The sequence below is a fragment of the Neophocaena asiaeorientalis genome, unplaced genomic scaffold (assembly GCF_003031525.2).
Source record: "Neophocaena asiaeorientalis asiaeorientalis breed wild unplaced genomic scaffold, Neophocaena_asiaeorientalis_V1.1 scaffold714, whole genome shotgun sequence".
In the NCBI taxonomy this organism is placed as follows: domain Eukaryota; kingdom Metazoa; phylum Chordata; class Mammalia; order Artiodactyla; family Phocoenidae; genus Neophocaena; species Neophocaena asiaeorientalis.
Window position 1 is genome coordinate 449,408 of NW_020175660.1, and position 25,169 is coordinate 474,576.

At 47.2% G+C, this 25,169-nt stretch overlaps 1 protein-coding gene across 1 annotated transcript in view; it reads right to left on the bottom strand.

The window, feature by feature from the left end:
- Window positions 1-25,169, bottom strand: part of GRID1 (glutamate ionotropic receptor delta type subunit 1) — a 662,424-nt gene that overhangs the window by 250,535 nt on the left and 386,720 nt on the right. Inside the window, exon 5 of the mRNA XM_024731429.1 lies at window positions 7,895-7,948. Coding sequence (XP_024587197.1) covers window positions 7,895-7,948 — 54 coding nt within the window. The remainder of the gene's footprint in view (window positions 1-7,894; window positions 7,949-25,169) is intronic.

A 25,169-nucleotide genomic window follows, 5' to 3' on the forward strand; every position in this document is an offset into this window, starting at 1 on the left:
TCATCTGACACCAATGAGCTCTCCCTCCTCTTTGAAATAATTTCTTAATTTGGCTTCCAGGACTCCACCCTCTGCTAACCATATCAATACTCATATTAAATTATCGAAGCACTTTAATTAAAACGTAGTGTCAAGAGATATGGGGACATATGTATATGTATAACTGATTCACTTTGTTATAAAGCAGAAACTAACACACCATTGCAAAGCAATTATAGTCCAATAAAGATGTTAAAAAAAAAAAAACCCGCAGTGTCATAATGAATAAAATAGCAAGATCCGAGTAGGAATGGCCTTCAAGAAACATACTTTAAAGAAACAAATAAGTTAAAAGGAAAAGAATGGAAAAAACTATATTAGGCTAACACTAGTCAAAATATATCCCCAATAGCTTCAGTAATATCAGATAAAGTATATTTCAGAGCAGAGGACATTTCAGAGCAGAGGGACAAAGGTCATTCCGTAATGCTAACAGATCAATTAATCAACAGGACATAAAAATCTTAAACATTTATGCCTCTTGTAACAAAGCTTCAAAATATATTAAGCAACAACTGATAAAGCTGCAAGGAGAAGTAGGCAAACTCCAAAGTAAAGTTGAATATTTTGATACCCCACTCTTAATAATTGATAGAACAAATAGACAGAATATAGTCAACAATACAGAACACATAAACAGCACTATCAACAAAACTGACCCAACTGACATTTATAGAACCTTCCTCACAACAACAGATTACACATCCTTTGCAAGTGCACAAAAAGAATTCATCAGCAAAGACAATATATTGGACTATCAAATAAGTCTCAATAAATTTAAGAGGATTCAAGTAATATCCAAGTAATTCAACTACGGTCCCTGACCACAATGGAGCTAAATTAAAAATAAGAGAAAGATCCCTGAAAAATCTTCAAATATTTAGAGACTATTATAACACATATCTAAACAACCCATGGGTCAAAGAAGAAATCAAAAGGTAATATAGAAAGTATTTTTAACTGAATAACAATGAAAACACAGCATATCAAAATGTGGGAGATGCCATTAAATCACTTAAAGGAAGTTTAAAGCAGTAAAGAAAACTAAAGTTCTCAAATCAGTAATTTCAGCTTCCCCCCCAAGGAAGCTATAGATATAGATGGCAAAGAAACACCTGTAAAGATGCTCAGTATTGTTAGTCATTAGGGAAATGAAAACTACAACCATAATGAGGTGCCATTACACAACACTACAGTGGCTAATATCAAAAACCCTGATCAAACCAGGTACTGAAGAAGATGTGGAACAACTGGAATTCCCATATAACCTGGAAGTTTCTTAAAGAATTCAACATACATGTGCCATGCAACATTGCAATTCCACTTGTAAATGTGTACCCAAGAAAAATGAAAGCCTTTGTCCATACAAAGACTTGTATATGAAGGTTCATAGCAGCCTTATTTGTAATCACCAAAACTCTCGAACAACCCAAATGCCCATCAAGGGGTAAACGTATGTTCAAATTGTGGTGTAGTCATACAACTGAACATGCCTCATCAATAAGAAGAACTATTGCTGTATATTGCAATATGGGTAAATCTCAAAATAATTATCTGGAGGGAAACAGCCACAGCAAAATAGAAGAAGAGAAGAGTATGTACTCTATGATTCCACTTACATAAAACTCTAGAAAATACAAATAATCTGTAGAGCCAGAAACAGACTACCTGGGAAGTGGGTAAGGTAGGATAGGGGTGGGGATTACAAAGGGGCATGAAGATACTGTTGGGGAGATGTATATGTTCACCATCTTCATTGTGGTTAGTTTCACAGGTGTATACATATGGCAAAGAAAAACTGTACATTTAAATATGTGTGTTTATTGTATGCAAATTAAACCTCAATAAAGTGGTTAATTTTTAAGTCAAAAATAGATTTGAAAAGTGATGCTCAAAAACAGTGCCTGGCTCCATCTAATGTCTGATAAACAGCAGCTCCTATTCTTCATTCTGGGTTCTCAGTGGGCTACAGTGCTGGCTAAGATGTGGTCCCTGTCCTCAAGGACTCCTCAGTGGGGCTGGGGAGAGAAACAAGTGAATCGATTACAATAAACGTTAATTGTTTTGGAGTGTTGCTAAACGAAATTTGCAGATGGTAAATGGTACAGGGACTTAATATCCGAACAGAATTGGAATCTTCAAAATGAAAGGAAGAAAAAAAATTAAATCTTTACCCTCCCTCTCTTCCTCTGTGCCACAAATAGAGATTTCTTAAAGCTATTTGATTCAGCATGCAAATCATGGTCTATTTATTCTTGTTTTCTTCAATTAGTATATTAGCATTTCTCTCCCCTACATTATGCATGTGTAGCCTAATCTCATTTTCATTTGCTTTAACTCAGTGTGTGTTTGGGGGTAGGGATGGTTTGAAAGTCTAGAGTGACGTTCTCTGGACTGTTGACGGGAGTAGTCTCCTCTGGGGCAGGCCAAGGTCTGTACCCAGAGGGTCCTTATGGAATGTTTGTTGGTGGCAAACCAGTGAAGGTGGTAAGGTCGGGGCCGGGGCCTGAGGGGCAACAACAGGAGAACACTCTGGGCAGAGGGGGCTATGAAGAGGTCCAGACACTGGGATGACCCTGCGCTTGGGGTGGCAGAGATGTCTGATGATACAGGCACAGCAGCTCTAGGTGACAAGCAACGGCAGGAACTGAGACCAGAGAGGGCTCTGAAGTCAGCTCATGAACAGCCTCACAGACCATGTGGAGGAATCTGAACTCTGTGCTATGGACCCTGGCAGCCCACCACCTGCCCAAGACCTGTTCCAGCATACAGGTGAGCAGATGTCAAGAGAAAAAGCACATGAGTGTGTCTGAAACACAAATGCATGTGGCAGTCAGAGTGCACCACTTCATCCTTGGAAAGCACAGTATGCATTAGAGATGGAAGACGCCTGCGGGAGACACCTGTTTCTTGCTGTTTAACTTACCCGCCCTCTTTGATCACAGAATCCTTTTTCCACAGAGCACCTACGAATTAGCAGAACATGTGTTCCCCCGAGCCCAGTGTGGAGACTGCTGCAGGAAGCCTGGCCAGTGCTTCCCCTGCCCTCCCCCCTGGCTGCTCCACCACCTGCCAATGGCCTGTCCAGGGCACAGGGGAGCCTGTGTGCCCGAGAGGAAGAGCTCGTACCCCACAGGACTTGAAATGCAAGCACAGGAAAAGGAGATGCAATGGAACATGAGGTGCTGACAGCGGTAGCTCATGAAGCAGGATCACAGCTTTCTGAGTTCCTGAAGGATTGGGAGGTTATAAATGCCTCTTCCTCTACATGTAGGCAATTAAACAAGGTGAGGAAGCAGGAGGCAGATGCAGAGCAGGAGGCTTAACCCAGCACCTCCTGTGTGTGTGAGCCCCTCATGCTGGGGGCTCTAGGGAGATTGACAGAAAGGAGGTCCAGCCCTCACTTATAGGCTGTTCAGGAGGCCAGGCACATGCATCAAGGCCCCAACACAGCATAACTGGGGTGAGGAGTACAGGACGCCAGGAGAAGGAATAACCCTACTGGGAAATCCAGGAAGACCTTTGGGCAGAGGCAATGTCTAGCAAACTCTTGCAGGAAAGGTAAGTCCTTGATAGTCAGAGACAGGCATTCCAGGAACAAAGGAAAATCCTAGCAAAGGTCCAGAGCCAGGAGAGGAAAATAAATAGAAGAAACAACAAGTCACCCACTGCTTGCACGGATGAGCCATGGGAGAGTGGGCAGAGGGTAAGAAGTAAAAAAGCACGGAAAGGTGTGACGGGGTCATCCTGGAGCAGGTTCTGAGGCAGGGAGCAGGATGTGGGCTTTTCTCCATTGGCTAGGGAGCCAACAAATAGGATGGAGACACCGGTCCCTGGGATTGGAGCACTGGGTGAGAACCAGGTTAGGGGGAGGATCATGAGTTCTGAGAGAGACGCACTGAGCTGGAGGTGGTCATGGGGCTTCCAAGTGGCTGAGTCCAGAAGGCATCTCGATCCGTGGGTCTGGAGCTCAGAGAACAAAGATATGGATGTGGGGGTCATGGACCTAGGCTGGCAAGGAGGCAGGGAGTGAGGGCCTGCCGGATGCGACTCCTCCCTCCTAGAGCCCACCTCCCCCTGGGCCCCTGCTGAGCCACAGAACACAGCTCAGAGCATCACTTGCTGACAAAACCTAAGTGCAAGGGTTATGCATGTGCTTCTGCATTTCTTGAACCATTTCCAGCAAAGCTTGCTTTTGTTTCTATGTCTGGAGGAACTAGTCTAACCATGAGAGCTGTCCATTAACAAATGGAGTGCTTCAAGTCCCCTTCACAGATGGTTCTGGAAGAGGCTGGAGAGATAGACATATTCCATAAAAGAATTTCCTCCAAAAAGTTCCCAAAAGGCCAGGCTATGAGGCAGATGTGTCCTGCCTGGACACAGAGCCTCTCAGGGAGGGCATTCTCCACTGCGTCCTGACTCCACCCAGCACTAAGGACACCTGTGCATCACTGGGCCAGAGCCACGTGGACAGGAAGCTCTCCAGACGAGCTGATAAAGAGGTTCTGGGAGCCAAAGTCAAGTCTGACTGGTCCTGAACTGGTAGCTTCCGATGAATGACCCAGAGCTGTCCCCTCCATCCCTGAGCCCCCCATCTTAATTGTTGTCTTTGTGTTTTCTCAGAGGCTGGCTGGGAAGTACTATTCAAAGCAACTTGTTCTACCCTATCCTAAGTACATCGACTTGCCTGCAACCAAACCTTTTTAAGAATCTACTCTTTGCATGGGGTATTGGGGATTCAGTGGTGAGCTGGATTCTGACCACGTCCTCAAGGGACTCACGGCCTTGTGGCCACCTTGACTAATGTTTAAATTTGCTTTCCACACGTTCTTTTGAATCCCCCATCCTCCTCCAAACTAACGTGTAATTTAATCAATCAATAAAAATAGAGTTTACACCCCAAAGCACACCTGCTTGCCAGTGTCCCCACAGTGGAGCCCAGAGACCTGTAGAAATTGTCAGTAAGGCTCACATACTCACAAACCTTTCTCTGTATCCAATTACCCCTTCTCCAAATAAAACAGGCTTGTAACATGCAACACCAATATTCACTGGTGAAGGGGTACCGTAGACATATTAAGAAAACCACTGCATGAAGAAAGCAAACAAAAATATGTGCCCTTGAATGTTTATCTTGAATCCAGGAAAATATATTAAGAAAGTCAAATACAGAGAGAGAAACTGGAGGACAGAGCCTGTAAGGAAGGAGGGAAGCAGGGGGTGGAGTTGGAGGACCGCCTTGGAGAAAAACGTGGTAGGAAGAGGCACAGACCTGAGCTCATCTGATGGACCAAACTTCCTCCAGCGAAGTGGGGAGCAGCTCAGGAAGAGGGAAGATGGGGCCCCGGTGTAGATGCTGGATTCTGGAGACAATGTTGGAGTTACCAAATGCCTGCTCCTCTTTTTTTCCTATTTTATTTTTTCCTAGCTATCACATCTGATAAACGGAAAAGCAACTGGGAAAATATTTGTCTGTGGCTCTTTGAATGAAGCCTGGAAGTCTAACTATCATAAGAAAAACAGGACTTGTTCCCAATGGGGCCATGCTGTAATAGGAAACAGCAGTTCTGAATATGGCTAGCTCCTAAGGATAAGTCAATTTAGAGAACATCTTAGCCATTAACCAGAGGCCACACTGGGGCCTAAGGGTCAAAGCTTTACAAAAGGACCCACCTTTAGATCACAGGCTTCAGGAATGTCCACGAGCTGACACCAAGGCCAGCCCAAGAGTGTCCCTGTCAGTATGCATACCTGAGCCCTACTGACTGACCTTATTGAATTAGACCCTGACCATAGGTTAAGGATCGTTGTCAGGGCCACATGCATGATGGTGTCCTTTGGTGGAAAGGGCTCTGGAACCAGACAGTCATCATACAGAATCCCAAATGCACCATTCAATAGCTGTATGACCTTGAGCAAGTGATTTAACCTCTTGAGCCTCCCTTTTCCCATCTGCAAAATGAGAATGGTAACTGACATACAGGGTTGTTGATGAAGATAAGGATGTTAACAAACACAAAATGCCCTGACAAGTGCTTGGCCTCCCCATAGAAAAGGAAACCAAGAAAGAGGGAGGTCACTTCTGGAGGAAGACACACTTATCCCAGGGACAGTCACATGACTGGTGTGCCAGCTAACAGTGCGGTGCACTGATGACTGGGGTGGAACACAGCCATCCTCTTGGGTGAGGCTGTTCCAGTGTGGCTCTGACAGGTGTGCCCACACCTGATGCCTCCCAGTGGCACTAAGTAAGTCCTGGGTTCCAGCTTCCCGGCAATGTCCTGGGGGCACTTCACATTGGCTAGTGTTAACCCCAGCCCTCGCAAGGGAATAAAAGGGACAGACAAGAGTGGGAGTGGGTCGGGATGCAGGGGAGGAAAAAGGAAATAAGTTAGAAATGTAAAAATAGAGCACTTTTGGAAGACTGGCAATAGAGAAACACTGGCTATCCAATTTGGAGGAGCCGCCCTAAAATAAGGCCAGCACTACATATTTGCCTTAAGTGGTACATAGAATGCATCCTTCCTCCAAAACAAAAGAAACCTATAAAGACGATGGCAAAGCCCAGAGGATCAAACTTCCCAGGGACCATGGGGGACTCTGTCAGGCTCTGAAGAAAGGGGAGGCGGCTGTCATGTCCCTTCTCCTAATCACCAGCACAACCACCCACAACCCGAGGGAAAGGGACAGTTACCTCGCATGTCTCCCACTGGCCCGTGTAGACGTGGCGCTAATATATGAATTTATGGACAAACCTCGAAAAGTGGGCCTTGCAAGCAGTTACTGTCAGATACTACCTGCAAAATTATAAAATCAGCCACCCCAAGCTCTTTCAGCCATAGTAGCACTGAGCCGATGAAGAAACACATCATAAAAGCATAAATTACCTGCACAATAAACCTTGCATCTTCTAGTATGTGGCCATTAGAAATCGATCAGTTAATTTAGGAGCAACGGAAGGCCACAGGGCTGATGAAAGCCCGTGCCAGGAAGCACTTTCTAGAGTCAGCTGTGTTAATAGCTGGCTAGGGTCACCAGGCTGCCTTGGTGGGTGCTTCCTGAATGGATGTGCGGGCAGAGGGCATGGCATCACAGGCCACTCCCGTGTAATGTCTGCAGCGTGGAGGTGGCCAGGACAAGTTACGGTGTAATTGGTGGAGAGCAGACCAGGCTGCAGTGAAACCTTGCTGTGCCCATTCCTCCCAGGACCCAAACCAGTGGAACGGCCAGTCATGGGAGAGATTTCCCATTTACCCCCTTTAAATGGTTCCACTGAACCGTGCCCTGACCAGCTGCACGGGGGGTGTGCACACACACACACACACACACACACACACCTCCTATACACATACACATACTGACATGCACACACACACTTCTGCACACACATCCACACTCTCACAAATATATAGTTACACACTCACACCCATGCACTCTTATATACACACCCTCACACAGAGTCACATAACACACATACCTTCAACCTCCTGCAGGAAATGCAGCCTCCATCCCCTCTGCATTCCTTTGCCCACCCTCTCTGCACCCCATTTTCTAACCCGCCCTCATCTCTCCGGTCTCTGACCCCTGACTGGTGACCTCCCCTCACCCTGTACATCTAATGCCTGACGCCACTTCTCACGGACTCTTGACTTCCTCCTGGACTCAGATCTCCACTCTTCCCCTGGTTTCCACCTGCTCCGGCTGAGTATCTTGGCAAGTTCTGTTTATCTCTCTCACCTGTTGTCTTGCACGGTGGAGCCCTGGAATCTATTCCAGCACCAAGGATCACTCTGCACTTTCCCAAGGGGCAGGGGCTCAGTGCAGGCCACGCCCCTCACCATTCTGGGGCTCTTACCTCATTCACAAAGACCCAGTGGCTGTCCTTGGAAGCCAGGTTGGTCTCCACGGCCTGCAGAGAGAGAGAGAGAGAGAAAAAAAAAAAAACATGACCAGAAGCAAGCCAGAAGATGGCAGACGCACAGGATGACTGCCGAGATGGAGTTTGATAAACATTGTTCCTGGAAAATTTTTTCCGCACAAAGCACGCCGTTCCCCTGGGGTCAGCTCTGGCTGCCTTAGCTACGAGACGCATCATTTGAACATGGACATCTGATTTCCTGCTGTTCTTCGGAGCTCTCATGCGCCAGTCCAGTTCCAGTAGGCGTCACAGGGCCATGGGCGGGGACATCCCTCCCCTCTCTCCTCTTGGAGAATGCCTGCAAACACCTTTCTGGAGGGGTGCTTAGGGAGGAATGTCTCATTGCTGCCTGAGGCTAGAGAATCAGGAATCTGGAACAAGGGATTTACAGCAGCTTGTCAACAACACCCAGGAAGATGGCAGCTCACAGCTGGGGCTCTGAGCTGCCTTCAGCTCTAAAGAACCCATCAAGGACCCTAGAACTGGCTCTTTTTTGCTCCGGGGCAGTGACCCCCATCCCCATCATTCTCTCTTAGAGCATTTTGTTCTATTTCTTTATAGCACTTGCCGTGTCTGTACTTGAATAATTATCAGCTTATTTATTTTTTATTATTTATCTCCTTCACCAAGGTGGGGGTCTCCATGAGGTCAGGGGCCACATCTGTGGCTGTCACATTTGTGTCTCAAAACCTTACACTATAACCAGCACATAGTAGGTGTTCAATATATAAATGAATACTGTTGTTGAAGGTATGAATGAAGTATAGGAGGGCGAAGCAGATAGGACTCAGTTACTTATTTTGTTTCTCGTATGTTTTCATGAGTGCTCTCTCCCTTTTTAAATTGGAAATCCAACAGATTGAAAAAGAGGAGGGACTGGTAGTTTTCAAGCCTGTCCTGTAAGAATACTCACAGTTAGCACGAGCCAAATACTGCTGAGTGCCAGGCACTGTTCCAGGCCATCTACGAACCTGGGAGAGAGCTCAGATTGTAGTCCTCTTTCATTTTTACTTTTTTTTGGTATTTCTTAATGTAATTTTTGTCACTTTTTATTTAGAAAAATACAGAAAAATTAAAATGTTCAAAATTATCCTATAAACCTGCCCCATTTTTTAATGCACTGAAGTAGTGAAAACACCCCATGTATCCCTCCAAATTCATCCCCCAGAGATTGTTCCAAATGGCCCCTTCCAGAAGTTTTCAGTCACACCTGCATGTATGTATCTACATATACTTATCAGACAGATGTTTTAATTAAAATGGGATCATGAAATACACATCAGGTTACCACTGTCATTTCTGACTTAGTGTATCAAAAATATCTTTCCTCTTCAGTACACAGAGATCTGATTCATTCTTCTTAACAGATGAGTCACATAGTGCTAAGGAGCCTCCCTGCCCCAGTAACCCAGGGGGCTGGGGGTCTGTGCTACCCTAGGGGGGTTGACTACTGGGCCACCCTGCATGATAGGGGGCACTCCAGACTGGAAGCGGTCATAGAATGGGACAGTGAAAACTGATGGCCAGTTACAGTCACCAGGGACAGTGCAGGTGTGCAAGAGAGGTTGGAATTGCTCTTTGCAACCTCTGAGAGTTGATTTAGCACCTAAGGCTCCTGTACTCAGGGGAGCAGATATCAACTCAATATAGAAGAGAAGTTCCTGACTTTCCAAGGAGTTCAAGATGGAGTGGGTTGCCGCAGGAGCAACAAGATCTCATTGTGGAAATGCCTACATGGACGGCAGATAGCAGGGCCATATATGGTATGTAAGTATCAACATGGAGGTTGACCACAGGTGAGGGGTAACACACCATCATGCACTGGCATTCTGCAGCCATGAGTCTCAAGTCTGGCTGCATGTAAGAACCTCCTAGGGAGCTTTTAAGAATGCAGATCCTGGGCCACACTCCTTGGATTCCTAACTCACTGGGAATAGTCATGTGCCTGACATGCTGTGTTGTTTCAGAGCTCTGAACCCTGACTCTTAGCCTCTGGAGCTGAGAACTCTACTCCAGAATGTATAGTTCTGTGAATCTGAAGGTATTGGTGCACCTGTGCAGGTGAGAGGTCCTCCAGTGTCCCTGCAGGAGCCAGCAGTGCAGAGGACCTGACTCAGTTGCCAGGACAGCCCAGGAAGCAGGTGCGAGCCCTGGCTACATTAAGCATCTTCCCACCTGGTCTCATCCTCATGCGTGGAAGATAATGATGGAAAGAATTGATCAGAAAACCCCACAGGACAACTGGCCAACTTTCCTGTCCTACTTTCCCCCTCACCAATTAGCAATTAGCTAATTTGTTAAGCCTCTTTTCCCCACACGGAGATAAACAGCACTTGGCTACAGCCTTTTCCAGAGGGTGCAACTCCCACAGAAGCTGAGATAGATGGTGAGGAGAAGAGACTGCAGATTTAGCAAGAACACCCCTCCCCACTGATGGCTGGAGAGCTGCCAGCTCCGTGGGCAGAGCCCTAAATGTTCCCAGCCCAGTGGACGTGTCCCCTTCTAAGTGCCATCCTTTCCCCAGCCATGTCTGAGGCAGGTGGAGGCCCCCAAGACCTCCCTTTCATCTCAGAGCCAGCAAGGTAAGGAGGGGGCAGGCAAGCAGAGAACGGTCGAATCCCAGGTCTGCCTCTGCTTAGCTGAGGGCTCCTGGGTGAGCTATTCCACCTCTCTGAGCGGCAGTCCCATGCATACAGGGTGTTCCAGCATACACGGCGGCCAGCAGTACTATTGACACTCTGCCCTGGTGCCCCTCAAATCCCATTAGGAATTCGGAGCCCAGTGGCTCCCCGTATGCGTTCATTGCCAATGGCAGGCACTGTGGCCAGCTGTCCGAACATTCCTTGGCATTCGAGAAAATGTACACCCTCACCAAGGACTGAGGGTGCCATACATCCAAACCCCAGCTGCCCCGTTCCCTGCTGGGGACTGCTCAGAGCGTGGGCTCAGCTGTTTCCGGATCCCCTCTGCGGGGCTAGCCCACACGACCTCGCTCATGCACCCTCGCTGGCTGCTTTCACTTCCCTGTTCCACGTTCCCACTCCCCAGCCAGGTTTTTTTTTTTAATTCCCCTGGGAACACTTCTTACTAAATCATTGTCACACACACTCTTGCCCCAAAGTCTGCTTCGGGGGACCCAACCTGAGACAAACACCTCCTATCTTACAGTTACTGTGAGAATTAAATGAAATTAGGGGTGAAGCATCCAGCCCAGAAAGAAGCTCACTATGGATGATCAGTGAACACGAAGGCCCTCCCTACGCCTTCCACTCACATCTCCTGCCTGGTTGTCCTTCGATGGTCTCTTCTGAATGTGTAGAAGTGGGTAATCTCTCATGTGTTCCTTCTTTCAGTCAACAGACGGCACCAGACACACACAGCAGCTGCCCTAACTCTCCTGCACACGGGTGTGAGCCAGGAGTCTCGTCCATGCCGCTGTGGAGCCAACAGACCAATAACAAACACGCAGGTATGGTCAGCACTGCCTCCTCTACGAGTCCATAGACCCTTCAGGGCAGCACAGTGGGGCCTCCCCTCATCCCAGCCACGCTGCGGGTTTACCACTGCAAAACACCACTAGCATCTGCAGAGGAGTGCTAGACCAACTAGACAAATAAGGGCAGGCCCTTCATTCCATGGGTAGGCAGGGAGTGGAGCTGGCCTTCTGCTCCGGCTGGCCTCCTGGTCACTTGCTCACTGCAGGTAGGGAGGCTGGCTTCCTGCAACCGGGCTTCTCTCCTGGAACGGGGCACCATGGCTGTGAAACTCCCCACTAAATAATGCAGTGGCAGTTGCTAGAGTCCTGAGCAACTTCAGGAGCTCCGCACAGTCCCTGGAAACTAGGTCTCAATGAACCCAAGGGATGCCCTCAGTGGCGCAATGCCTCGGCACAGCACAGGCAGCCCTGCTTAGGTCATTGCTTGAGTCCCTGAAAGGCTATGCCAGACCATCAGAACCCAAAGGCCTGACCCCTGGGGTCCCTCAATAGAGTGGCAAGTGGAGAACTTTAGAAGAAGAACTGAGGAGGTAGGAACTTCTAAAGAATCATGCTGACTCCTGTTTTAGCCCCTTTTGAATAGGAGACCCAAAATGCTTCAGGTGGCACGTAGCCCAGGCTAAGAGCTGGGATGGTGGACAGAGACAGCCAGTGGGAAGGGACATCACTTGCAGAGGCAGAACTGGACATCTGCCCTTGTTCTGACACCCACATACCACCCTTTTGAGAGATAAGTGCACTGTCATAGGTGGACCCCTGTTAAAGGAAGCGGAAGGCAGGTGTTCTTCCCACACCCACACCTGGAGGAGGGAATGTGTCCCCTCGTCCGTGAGCAGCAGCCCCTGTCCGAACCTCAGGGTGCCTTTTCCTATGGCCAGTCTCATCTATGGAGCCAGAGTATAAGTGATGCAGGACACACCATCCCTGCAGGCTTGCCAGGCGCCAGGGGACATTTAGATGCTGTCCTGAACACCCAGCCACCTTGATCCCACAGTTTCCATAGAGAAGTAGAGGCAGACCAAACCCCAGCTCCTGGCTCCCAAAATGACAGCAGCCCCTAGCACTGCCAGGAATGGGATGTGTGGGGCAGCTCGCCTGGAAGGGGCTGGGACCACGTGGAAGTGAGGCTCAGTGCTAATATGCAAACATCTGGATGGAAGCAGAGAAGACAGGAGTTCTGAGGGATCAGAGGAAGCATCTCCAGCCTGTTCCCTTTCCTCTGTGTTCTCAGTCTTTCATGCAGAACCAAGTTGCAGCCATTTCCAAGGGCAACAAGAGCCTGCTTTTATCAAGCACCAGCCAGATATTTCAATACAACCCATCCACTTGACAAGCCACAGGTCTTGCTTGGTTCACAACACCCTAAGGAGCCAGGTAGGCTCTCATCCCCATTTCACAGCCGAGGAACTAAGATCTAGATCTAGACTCGGATCTTGCACAAGCCCCTCTGTTAGTAGAGACTGGATTTGAACTCAGGTCCATCTGTCCCCAAAGCCTATGTTCCTTTCCCTTGATAATGCGGCTCCCTAAAAGGCCTGGACAACAGTCAGAGCAAATGTACGAGCCTTTGAGCCTGGCCCTCTGACTATGGGAACAAAATGATCTTTTATTCATATCTAAGAAAATGGCCTTACTAGCCGCGGTGCCTTCCTTCCCAGGTTAACTTATCCTCCTAAGTATGAGACCATTGTACCACTTGCCGTTCTCAAGTCTGAGGCTGTTTCACTTGATCTTGGCCTCAAGGAATAGTAAATGGAGTGGAAAAAACCTCCACATGCAAGCCTTCCAGCAACATCGCTGAGGATTTATTTTACAAAGTGCCAATGCCACTGACTATTCATGTACGTGTTAATTGTTGGCCACTTATCCAGCATCCCCCACCCCCAACCCCCCCGACACTGGGAGCCTGAGATAATGAAAGCTAGTCAACGACTAGCATCTTTTTAAAACCCCAACTCTAACATTTCAGAACATTCCCCCCATGGAGCCTGGGGCCTGGCATTTTCCCAGGAAAGACACTGAGCTAACTTTAAAGACCCACTGCTGCCTTTGCAACAACATGCTATTTAGGAACAATTCTCTCTGTGCGATGTCACCCCTCTGAAGCACGAGGGAGTGCAATGCCCCCGATTTGCAAGGAAGGGGAGTAGCTGATGGCGAGACGACGGACAATTTCAGGAGCCCATCTATAAGGAAATCAGCAAAGCCGCCACCACGAGGCCCGAGTTTCATAAGATATGCCCAGAACCACCATGAGGAACCCCATAAAGGGCAGTTATCACTAGGTCAGGCCACACCATCCTTCCCAGGGGCTGCCTTCTTGGGAAAAGGGCCTGAACTTCTGGCTCAGATACCTTCTGGCCCTCTGTACTCCAGTCTTTTCTCTAGAACCTCTTGGAGCCTACTTTCACCAGAAAACTGCCTTAAGGATCTCCCCCAGTCTCCCATGGCTCCTACTTCTGGCTCCATCCTTACTCCTAGAGCTTATTGGGGAATCTTGGGCTCTATGTGGGTCTCTTTCCCAGTTTCCTCTCCCAGACCCTTCCCAATAGATGGCACCTCTTGACCAAGTGTGAGGTTTCTGTTCCCACCTCACCCATCGTTCTGCTAGAGCTTCCTTGAAGCCCAGGGCCCTCACCCTTGGTGGGAGCAGGAAACTCAGCCACCTGAGTACATGTGTGTGTGTCGGGGGACAGAAGGGGGGTTTGCTGGAGCATGGTGGAGACAAGGAAATCACCCCAGTTACACAAGGCCACCTGGGGAAGGTGTGGCAGAATTAATCTTGCATAGCTTCCAAACATAACTCTGGGACAATAAGAGGGTGTTTTTGCTGAGGGAGAGCTAAGCCTGTGGCCTGGGAGTTCAGGGAACACTCTGGCTGGGAGAGGCTGGATGGAGGTGAGGGTTGCTTGCAGGCTGGGTCCAATCACTGACACTCACTGAACAACTCTGCCACCTGACCCGGAGCTAAGCCCTCTGCACATGAAACCTCCCTGAGTCTCACAACAGCCCACTGACAGAGGTTCTGAGCCTACAGATGGAGAAACTTACCCAAAGTCTCCCAGCAAGTCAGTGCAACCGAGGCAGCATAATCAAGCCTTTCAGATGTCAGATCCCACGCACTTTCGAGTGTATCATGCCGACTCAGGGACCAAACAAAGACAAACTCATTCTTGGCACTTTTTGTAGATGTTTAATGAAAAACCAAGAGTTGAGCTGGAAGACGATGCAGACAGTGGTGAGGCTTGGCGTGTGGAGCCACAGGGACTGCTGTTAAGTCAGGTCCTGGATTCTGGAGTTTCCTTCCACCACCCCTCCCCAGAACCCCTGGGTCAGGTGGTCCTCCGGTTGCCAAAGGGTTTCTGTATACGGAGAGCAGCTTCCAGTCCATCACCAAGACGTGAGCTCCTCACGGGCCGAGGTCTGGTGCAGTTACCAGGCAACCCTGGCAGACAGTGAACTTCAGAAGATGTCTATGGAAGAAATGAATGGTGGGTTCACACGCCTGCATATTTCCCTGGTGCTCAGTATGAGGAAGGTCAGGGGCATAAATAGGAAGCCCAGTACAGTGTAAAGGGATATTGACATACAGGCAGCCATCACTCTGCACAGTAGGTACTGAACTAATAGAAACCCACGCATGAGGAGCCTGTGTCCTCGCTTCCCACGGCATCGATACGCACTTAATTTCCAGTTAACACTGTGTTGTGCAAAGTCAGTCCTGCCTGTATTTGAAAGTAGCATCCTTTTTCTACACATCTGTGAGAACCTGAGAATGAAGTGAAGTGAATGTGAAAGGTGGATAAATGCAAGATATCGTGACCATTAGAAGCTGATGCCAACATGATCAGATTTTAGAGCTTTTTTGTGGGAATGTAATCGTTTCTTCATTTGTGCCGAGTTCTTTTTTTTTTGTTTTTTTTTTGGCTGTGTGGGTCTTCATTGCTGCTCAAGGGCTTTCTCTAGTTTTCCGAGCGGGGACTACTCTTCGTTGCAGTGTGCGGTCCCCTCACTGTGGTGTCTTCTCTTGTTGCGGAGCATGGGCTCTAGGTGTGCAGGCTTCAGTAGCTGTGGCGCATGGGCTTAGTTGCTCCGCGACATGTGGGATCTTCCCGGACCAGGGTTCAAATCCGTGTCCCCTGCATTGGCAAGCGGATTCTTAAACACTGCGCCACCAGGGAAGTCCTGTGCTGAGTTCTGAACCTCCTGATGAAAGTTCCCATCTATCCTGCTTAGCAACACAATAAGTTCTGGACTAGTTTAGTCCATCGATGGCATTTAAAAAGATATTACCATCACACCTGAGAGAGAGTGCTGTTCATGAGATCTGTTTCTTACACTTGCTTTGATCTCAGAAAAACTATTATGTTGCTATTGGGGAAAAAAAAAGCATAACTGACTAAGTACATGTAAAAATCTGATGGATCTAAACAATTTTCTAATCAATCATGAGACCTCCCTGCCCTCAGTCCGCACTGTTTACCAAGTTTGAGATAAACAGCTCTTCCAAACCACCTTCCCACTTTGTAAAGAGGGCAGAAGGGCCAGCTCACGGCCTCTGGGGGATGAAGATTCATTACAGATCATTTGTGGATCCTTCAGATGAAACAGAGACAGGTTCCAGGGCTGAACAGGCAGTGCAATTGACTGTAATAAAAAGTGAGAATATGCTACATGTGGACAATTTATGAGGAAGCGTTAATAACAGCAGAAAAATGAAATGGAGTCTGCTCGCAGGCACGATCTGTTTAATAAGATCAACTTGGAGAAGTGAAGCCAGGCAGTGCCGATGAGTAGAAACTGATGGATACTTGGATTTTAATCAATGGTCCATAATTTCCCTGCCACCTGGAAGGCAGAGAAGTCAAATAAGGCCCTCTGTGTTCTCACTCTCACAGACACCCAAGCTGTTCTAATGGGAGGGAATGGGAGCCAGCTTTTCAAAGGTATACCCGGCCCTTGGCCACATGGAGGCTACCACACAATCATTTTGGGAGACTAGGGTGTACAATAGAACAAATGGCTTCTGAGCTTATTTACATCTGCTCTGGTTTGGTGAGAGCAGCCGCCAGTCTCTGCAGTGGGCTGTGAACAGTCTCACCACGTGGTCCTGAGGGGGCAGGGGATGCTGCTCTTGGGTGGCAGGTGGCTACGTTGAACCATTTCTCAAACACTCTGCTGTCCAGCTCCAGCTTCAAGCGATTTTCAGATATAAGCAAATAAAAGTCTAAAACTGATTAGAAATGTTTTTCTCTCCCTCCCACGGGTATTTGCGCGTTCACACTGGAGCTTGAGCCGGCGCGGTGCGCATCCAAAGACTGGCTCTGGGGACCCACAGCATCAGATGCTGCTGAAGGAGGGGGTGGGGACCGTTTGGGGCAGAAAAGTCCCTCCTAGTGCCACTGGGTCACATAATGCCTCAGAGGCCTGCCCCCCCATGTGTGGCTGTCAGCCCCAGAGACCAAGACCCACAGCGGGACGTCCACTGGGAGAACAACTACACTGTCTCTGCTGCTCAATTAAAGCATCATCGTTCAAGGTTAATACCGCGACCCCTTCAAATTGTGCCAGGCAAGCCATTTCTGCACATGTATCTAATTCCTTTTCTCAACCTAAATTGTTTTTAAAAGATGGAAGCGTTTGAATTCTTTTCAAGGCAATAATGTTGAAAGTAGCAATTCTTTACCAAGCTGATAAGAGCTGTTGGGTGTAATTTGTATTCTTTTTTATGAGCCTGACTTTTGGGAGAATGAAATAGGGAGAAAAATCTCTTCTTTTCAGTTCTGGACACAAGAACCGCTTCTTTCTCTGGGTGCTGGAAAGGAGTTCCCTGGCTCAGGAATTGTCAGGATACAAGTCGCTGATTTGTGACACAGGAAAGCCAGGGAGACACTCTGTGCTGGGGTTGGGACAGGGGGCTGGGGAGCTGGGGTATAAACAGCTGCTCATCTTGGGGCTCACTTGGACTCTGGATCCCCGGAAAGTGATTCAGAGTCCATGGGTGGGGCTCCAAGGTCTTGGGGAGTAAGGAAGAAAGGATGTGGCAAACTCAGCGAAAAGAAAAGAGGGAGGAGGAATCCACAATATAAATTCTCACCAAATACAAAGCCTCTGTAGAGTTGGGGCCCAGACCTGGGCATGGCCAGGAGCTTAGTTTTTACACGAAGTCCTCTGAGCCCAACAGTAAAGCCACTGTCACTCTGCACTGTGCTGCAGAGTAGATGGAGAAGCCAAATACTCGTGTGCTTCATCCTCGGGGGTGTGGCCCACCTGCCTCGCCCTCCACCTCTACTGCCTGCACAAAGGACCTGGAAAGGCCCTACCCATGCGGTGGCATCATTTGGAGAAAAAAAACTCTCTGAACACAAGGCTTCCAAGCTCAGTACCTGGAGTGGAAAACACAATGAATTTACCACCTATCACATCCTGCAACCTGCCTTGATCTGAGGCACCCCACTGGTTCCATCTACTGATCTTGGTATTAGGCATGACCTTGACCCCCAGGGCAATTTTAAACTTTAAGCTCTCCAAACATTCCTATTCCTGTGGGTGTGTGCATACACAAATATATACATACACACACATAAATAGTTGTACTTCATTCGCTTTGTGGGGGAAAACGGGGCACAAATAAAAAGAATATTAACGAATCAAAAAACAAAAATGCCTAGCACAGTCATTATTGTATCTCTCAAAAATTCTTGCCTCAAATCCACACTCCTCTTTCCATGATTCTTCATACGGCCTCCAAGGTGCTTATTCTAAAATGTAAACCTCAATCTACATTGCCGCTAATTCTTGCAACCATCATGGAAGGTGATCATTTATGATCCCCTATTAATAGAAAAAGAAAGTGAAGCTTACAAACTAGTATATAACTACATGGTCAGCTCTTTGGAGTCACAGACAGGAATAGCATCATCTGTGCCCAGGTGGGAGAGCCCAAGGGTACAGCTCAAATCATGATGGCATGAGACAGCCTGTCCCCATGTCTGGACTAGCCATCTGTCCCACCAGACTCCAAGGACAGGGAAGCTCATGAGGGGATCCGCCCCTCCCCTGGTGGTCATTCAGTGTGGGCGTGATGCATCTTGACTCTCTCCTCCCTGGTATCAGTTGGCCATGGCCCAGGGAAGGGCCAAGTGCTGGCTAGTGTCCGGCTGGCAGTACAGGGCCCAGGGGAAGGGCCATGGGCACAAAGCAAGAGGCCTCAGGCTAGAAAGGGACCCACCCCATAGGCCTCCTGAGGAAAGAGCAAGACATGATGGAGGCCCCAGGGAGGATAGCAGGATTCTCTGACTTGTCCACTTCATGGATTAATGAGATGGAAAAGTCAAAGAAGCACGTGTCACCCTCAGGAAAATCCATGAGCAGGTGGGAGGGAGACAACAGCAGAACACACCCACCCATTTAGCAAGCATGTCCTGGGCTCCTACTAGGTGTCGGGTGCTAAGAAGGATACTGCACATGGAGATGAGGCAGTCTTGGGCCCCATCCTCGAATAAATCCAGCTGACTGGGAGAGACACAGCCATAAAGAGAGAGAATTCCACTAGACCAAGGGAGAAAGTGCAGTGATAGAGAGGCTTTCAGTGAATCAGGAACCAGATACCAACTCTTGCCTGGCAAGTAGAAGCCCCCTGCTGGGGCTGGGCAGTGGTGGGATGGGAGGGTCTTCCAGTCTAAAGAGACAGCATGTATAAGTCTGGAGGTGAAAAGGGGCATTCAGTTTGTTAAGAATGGTGGTTGAGTCACATCTTCACATCTTATGAATAAGGATTTGGTTCTAAGGTTATTAGGTGAGGCAAAAATCAATTATAATCAAAATGAGCCATGGAGATTTCTTAGCTCATGGATATAGTACAGAAAATATAATTTGTATAAAGAACCCTGTAGCCGATCCTCTAACCTTTATTAATCAATGTTTTTCCACGGTGGTCCTCAATTAAAGCTTCATTTTCTTCCCTGAGTGTATTGACTAACTCATCACCCACCTGCCCAGTCCTGGAATGCCATGCACCCTATCCTGCCCTGTCACGCCACTGCACTATCCAAATGGCCAGACCAGAACCTCTTCTTGCCTTGCAAGTTAGGATGGTATATGTATGGTCAGATCTGCATTCCAGAGAGGTCAGACTGGCCATGTGGAGAAGCCCTTGAGACCACACACCCATTCTTTCCAGCAGGTTCTTTCTCACTATGTCAAGCTGCACTGTGCCCAGGGCCTGTTGGTGAGGCAGTCATGGCATTGTCTGGCCCAAGTACCTATCAGCTGGAGTTCAATGTGCGTGTGAACCATCCTCACTGTTGGTCATGCTGTGGCTTAAAATCAGGGGTGTAAGGGTCAGTAGCACGAAGCATGAGTTATGGACTAAAATACTGCCAGGTCCCAATCAGCAGGGCCTTATGCTATGCAATGGAGCCTGGCTTTTACCCTGTGAATTGGGAGCTTCCAGATTGTGTTCTATGGAATGGAAAAGGCTTAGGAGATGCTAAGTTCTCCTGTAAAAAAAAAAAGTCTATGCTGAGAAAGTTTGAGATATACTGTATTTATATCCCTACCTTGAAGAATCACAAAAGGACACTAACAGAAATGTCCTCGGGATGTTATGGGGTGAATTGTGGCCTTCCATATTCATATGTGGAAGCCCCAATCCCTAGGACCTCAGAATGTAATTGTATTTAGAGGCAAGGTCTTTAAAGAGTTAAGTTAAAATGAGGCCATTAAGATGGGCCTAATCCAATTTGACTGGTGTCCTTATAACAAGAAAGAAACATGAGGGATGCAAGCTCACAGAGAAAAGGCCATGTGAGGACAAAGAAAGAAGGCAACCATCTACAATCCAGGAAAGGAGGCCTCAGGAGAAACCAGCCCTGCTGACACCTTAATCTTGGACTTCAAGCCTCCAGAACTGTGAGACAATATTATGAAAACACTGTTCCCTACTAAGCCAAGTAGTAGACTGTGATTATAGTATTTTCTTGGTTATACAACTTGTTTTTCTTGCATTAGCAATTACTTTTATTTGCATTTATACAAGTTCTATAATATATTTGTCCAAATGCTCAGCCATACAAAAGCATCTCTCAGTTCCCTTTGGCCCCAGAGACAGCCTCTCAGAGCCCTCTCTCCCCCGCTCCTGTATGGATCCCTGCTCTCCAGCTGGATGACCAGGGACTGCCCTGAGACTTTCCTATCTGTTCTGCTGGCTGGAGTCTCTATACTTGTTATTACTTACTTCTATCTTTTTGGTTTTTATTTTCTTTTTCTGAAGCTCATCCTACAGCATCTTCCTAAGAAAAGGTGCGTGGGCTGTACATTTTTGAGTCTATGCATGTATAGAAATTTCTTAAAATTTTTTCTATCACATTGATTGATTGTTTCACTTAGACATAATAGGGTAGTACTAACTCATCCACAAAAATAGCGCTTCTCCAGTATCTCCTTGCATCCATTATTACTCCTAGGCATCCCAATGTCACTCTGATTCATGTGTCCTTTATGTCACCTGCCCATCTTCCTCCTCTCCTCCTCCTTTTCTTCTTTCTCCCTCTCACTCTCTCTCTCTCTGCATCCCTTCTTCTCTCTCCCTCGTGCTCTGAAACTTGCCATTGAAGTACCTTGAGGTGGGTGTTCTTTTCCTTTATTTTGGCTAAGAGATAAATGGTTGATAGGACTTTTTAGTTTGAAGACACATTCCTTTTGTTCCAAAACATTTTCTCGTCTATTTCTTTGATATGTGCCTTGTCTCCATTTTTATCTGTTCTTTCTCTAGGATTTCTGTTAGAATATTAAACTTTCTAGACTAAACCATTCATTTTTCTCAAGTTTACTCTCCAATTTTATACCTCTTTACTTTGGATCTTACTTTCCTCAACTCCAATACTTCTATTGGGCTTTTAAAAATTCAGTTAATTTATTTTTTTTGCTTTCAGTTGCTATTTTGTGCTCTCTGTTCTTCTACATAGCTTCCTGTTTATGTCTTAAGCAAAAAATATTTTTAATCTCTTTAAGATTATCAGTGATATGGTTTTTCATGTTTTCTTCTGTTCCCTAAACTAAGTTTGGCCCTGGATTCCTTTTTCATATCTGTTTTGTACTCTCTCTTTCATATAAGAGACATTCCTCAAATGCATAATAATCCCTGGTTGTTCCTTCATGTTTAAAGTGGGGCATTTGCAGCATCATGGATGCAACTAGAGATTATCATACTAAATGAAGTAAGTAAGAAAGAGAAAGACAAATACCATATGATATCACTTACATGTGGAATCTAAAATATGACACAAATGAACCTATCTATGAAACAGAAACAGAATCACGGGCATAGAGAACAGACTGGTTGTTGTCAAGGGGGCGGGGGAGGGATGGAGTGAGAGGTTGGGGTTAGCAGATGTAAGCTTTTATGTAAAGAATAGATAAGCAATAAGGTTCTACTGTATAGCACAGAGAACTATATTCAATATCTTTGATAAACCATAATGGAAAAGAATATTAAAAAAGAATATATATATGCATAACTGAATCACTGTGCAGTACAGCAGAAATTAACACAACATTGTAAATCAACTATACTTCAATAAAAAAAATAAAGTGGGGCATTCAAAAGCTCACTGAAGGGCATGAATGTGGCTTGTGGATGGATGGATTGGTGGGCCTCCCTGCTTTTGCATCGGAAGACACCTCTCTCCTCCACAATTTCAGCTCCTGGAGGTCTTTTCTCCAGTCCAGGTTCTCCTGAAAAGATTCTTCCAATAACCTGCCTGAAGGGTATCTTCCAGCTGCTGGCATTCAGAAGTCAGGAAAAGGAAGTAAAGGTCCTACTACTCTCCATGCAAATCTCTGCTTAATTTCTGCTGGTTTCTGCCACCTGCCTCGTCCCACTTTCTGGGGCCTCTGGGTTCTAAGGCTTTCAAGCAGGTAGAACCAACTCACTTCCCATGAGCATCGGCACTGAGGCTGTAACACCCTACCTCAGCTGAATCAGTTACCCTTCCTCCACCCACTCTCTACTTTCCAAAAACTAGCCCTAAGATCTCACCAACTGTTGTCTCCTCCCATGTAGTCTTTGACCTTGTGGGTTTTTAACATTTAACTTTACTGTCATTTTAAAATAGTTTGAGGGAAAGAGGCATTAAACATGGGCAACAAATCAGAATTGTCTCATCAATCAGAAATCAATAAAACTGAAGTCAGTCAGAGGTTAGTGGTTCATTTTATGCTCAAGGTAACTAGAGTAGGTTTTTGTTGTTGGCAACTGAGCACACTGACTGATCCAAGGAGGTTGTAGGAGGGCACAGTAGGGATGAGCATGGCCTGTGCCAGGGCTGATGAAAAAGGGCAAGTTGCAGGCAAAACTAGAATTAAAAGGAACATCTTTTTTTCTGCAGTTAGCCTGGAAAGCTAGCTGAGAACCCAAACTCCAAAACTTCTCATGAAGAACTTACTGTCATAAGCTTTGGGAGGGTAAGACTGCCTACCCAGACTTTGGGACGAGAGAGGGACAGCTCTCTTCTCTGCTCTTATCTACAGCCCCTGGAGGCTGTTTGGGCCAGTGTGTTCTTTGGGCGATCATGCAACTGCAAAGGTACAATTTCATAGAGAATTCTTGATCAAACCCACAAGCGCATTTTGGGCTCATGCTCTGTTTATCACTCCTAGAGGGGAAGGATGTCAGATTCTTCTCCAACAACTTCATTCCACAGCCCTGTTAAATGACCATACATCAGGCAACCCAAGGTAAGGAGACCATCAGCAACCTCAGGAATGACATGCTATCAATCGGATGTGCGTGAGATTTGGGGATTTATAATAGCCTGTTTGAAGGAACAGGTCAAACATACTGGCTCACTTTTATCAACACACCTCTCTAGAAGAATGAAAGATTTAAGAATCTGTAGAATTCAAGAATCTGGACTCCTTCAACATAAATCCAGGCTGAGGGTTTCCTAGGCATGTCCTTGACGCTGAAGGCAACAAGGGAAGCCATGGACGATGTCTCTACCCCATTCAGACCAGTTCTGTTGGGAAGAGAGGTATGAAGAACAGATGTGCATGCAGCCTGTGGATGGATAAGCTGTCTCGAGGGGCCTCCGACAGGGAGATGTGAGAGCAGATGTGGGAAAGGCTTCTTGGAGGGACTGGGCTGTAAAGGTGGAAAGGTTCGGATAGACTCAAAGCAAGAAAGAAGCTGTAGGTAGGAAGAGTGAAGATGAGCAAAATGGTGAAGGCAACAGAGTGCAAAACATGCCCCTGTCCTCAGAAACAACAATAAGGATACAGACAAATGGCTCTGAGTTCAAAGTGCCCACAGTATGCCTCAAAATAGTGGCTTGAAGTACCTCTACTGACAGAGACAGAAAACACAAGAAAACCACAGCAGAGATAGTCGCTCACCTGGAGCATGTTCAACCGAAAGGATGTACCACCAGGCCAGGGATGGGTCCAAGCTAGAGTCTGGGCAATACCTCTGAGAGCCTAGATTCACATGTGTGGCCCCTGCACCATGCACATTTCGGGGGGTGTGTATGTTTCCCTCTGGGGCTAAGATTTCTGCAAAGCCTAAACTTAGGGCTTCTTTTCTGTCTCTAGTACACAGTACGCTGTATTTACATGAACAAAATCATATGTTCTTCTCAGAAAAAACCACTTCACACATCACTTTCTGCACAAGTATGATGAAGAGTATTTCTTTTTTTTTTTTCTGAAACCTTGTCTAGTAAAATATTTGTGTGTCTTTTAGAGCAGAAAATGCAGTTAGTGTGAACAGGGCACTGAGAAGCCCATCCTGGCCTGGATATACACAGGCAGATGGGAGGCCAGTGAGGCTGGCTGTGGTCACTGGCCAGGCCTGGGCCCGAGTGCTCAGCAGCCTACCTGTTGCAGGAGGGCCTGGTGGGAAGGGGTCGTGCAGAGGCTCCTGTAACTCCAGGATCTGGTCGGCGAACACTGGTCTCCACCCACAACTAAGTCCTGGGGACCGTGGTTCAGATAAAGCCACCTTGGAACTTTAAGGCTTCCCGAGTCTTTCTGGCTATGTTCACAAAGATGAATTCTAAAGTGAGTTCACGTCATGGAGAAAAAGGTTGGGTGTAGACATCAGTGAAGTGAGTTTCCCAAAGCCTAGAGGAACTGCATCTGACACTGAGTGTCATCACCCAGTGATGACCTCACTGGGTCCTTCCAACAGCCGTCCCTCCTGGCAGTACCATCATGCCTATTATTAAATGTGAGACAGTTGATGTCACGTGACCCACCCTAGTTCACACAGGAAATAAGAGACTGAGCCAGGAGAGGATCCCAAGTCTGTCGGCGGCCAAAGACCCCCTCAGTCGCTTCCCAGAGGAAACCGAGGCAGGGTGAGAAGCCCCGGAAGAAGGCTGGAGAGCCCCAGAGACAGAGTTCTGACCTTGGAATCACAAATATCCTTCCACAAACCTGCCCCATTGTGGGAGCACAGGGAGCTCTGAGAAGGATGTGTGGGGTAGAGTGTCAGCCTGGATCCCCATTTGCCCAAGAGCTGCTTTAGAGTGACCAAAACGTGGCCATCTGCCAGGCCCAGTATGGATGGACCACAACTCAGCACATCTACCTACTAACACTGGCCAAGAGCTGCTGGGACACCAGACGCTATTCATCGTGGCCAATTACACACAACGCAATATCGATGCACCAGGGACTGTACTAAGTATGTTCCATGTATCGATTCCCTTAATT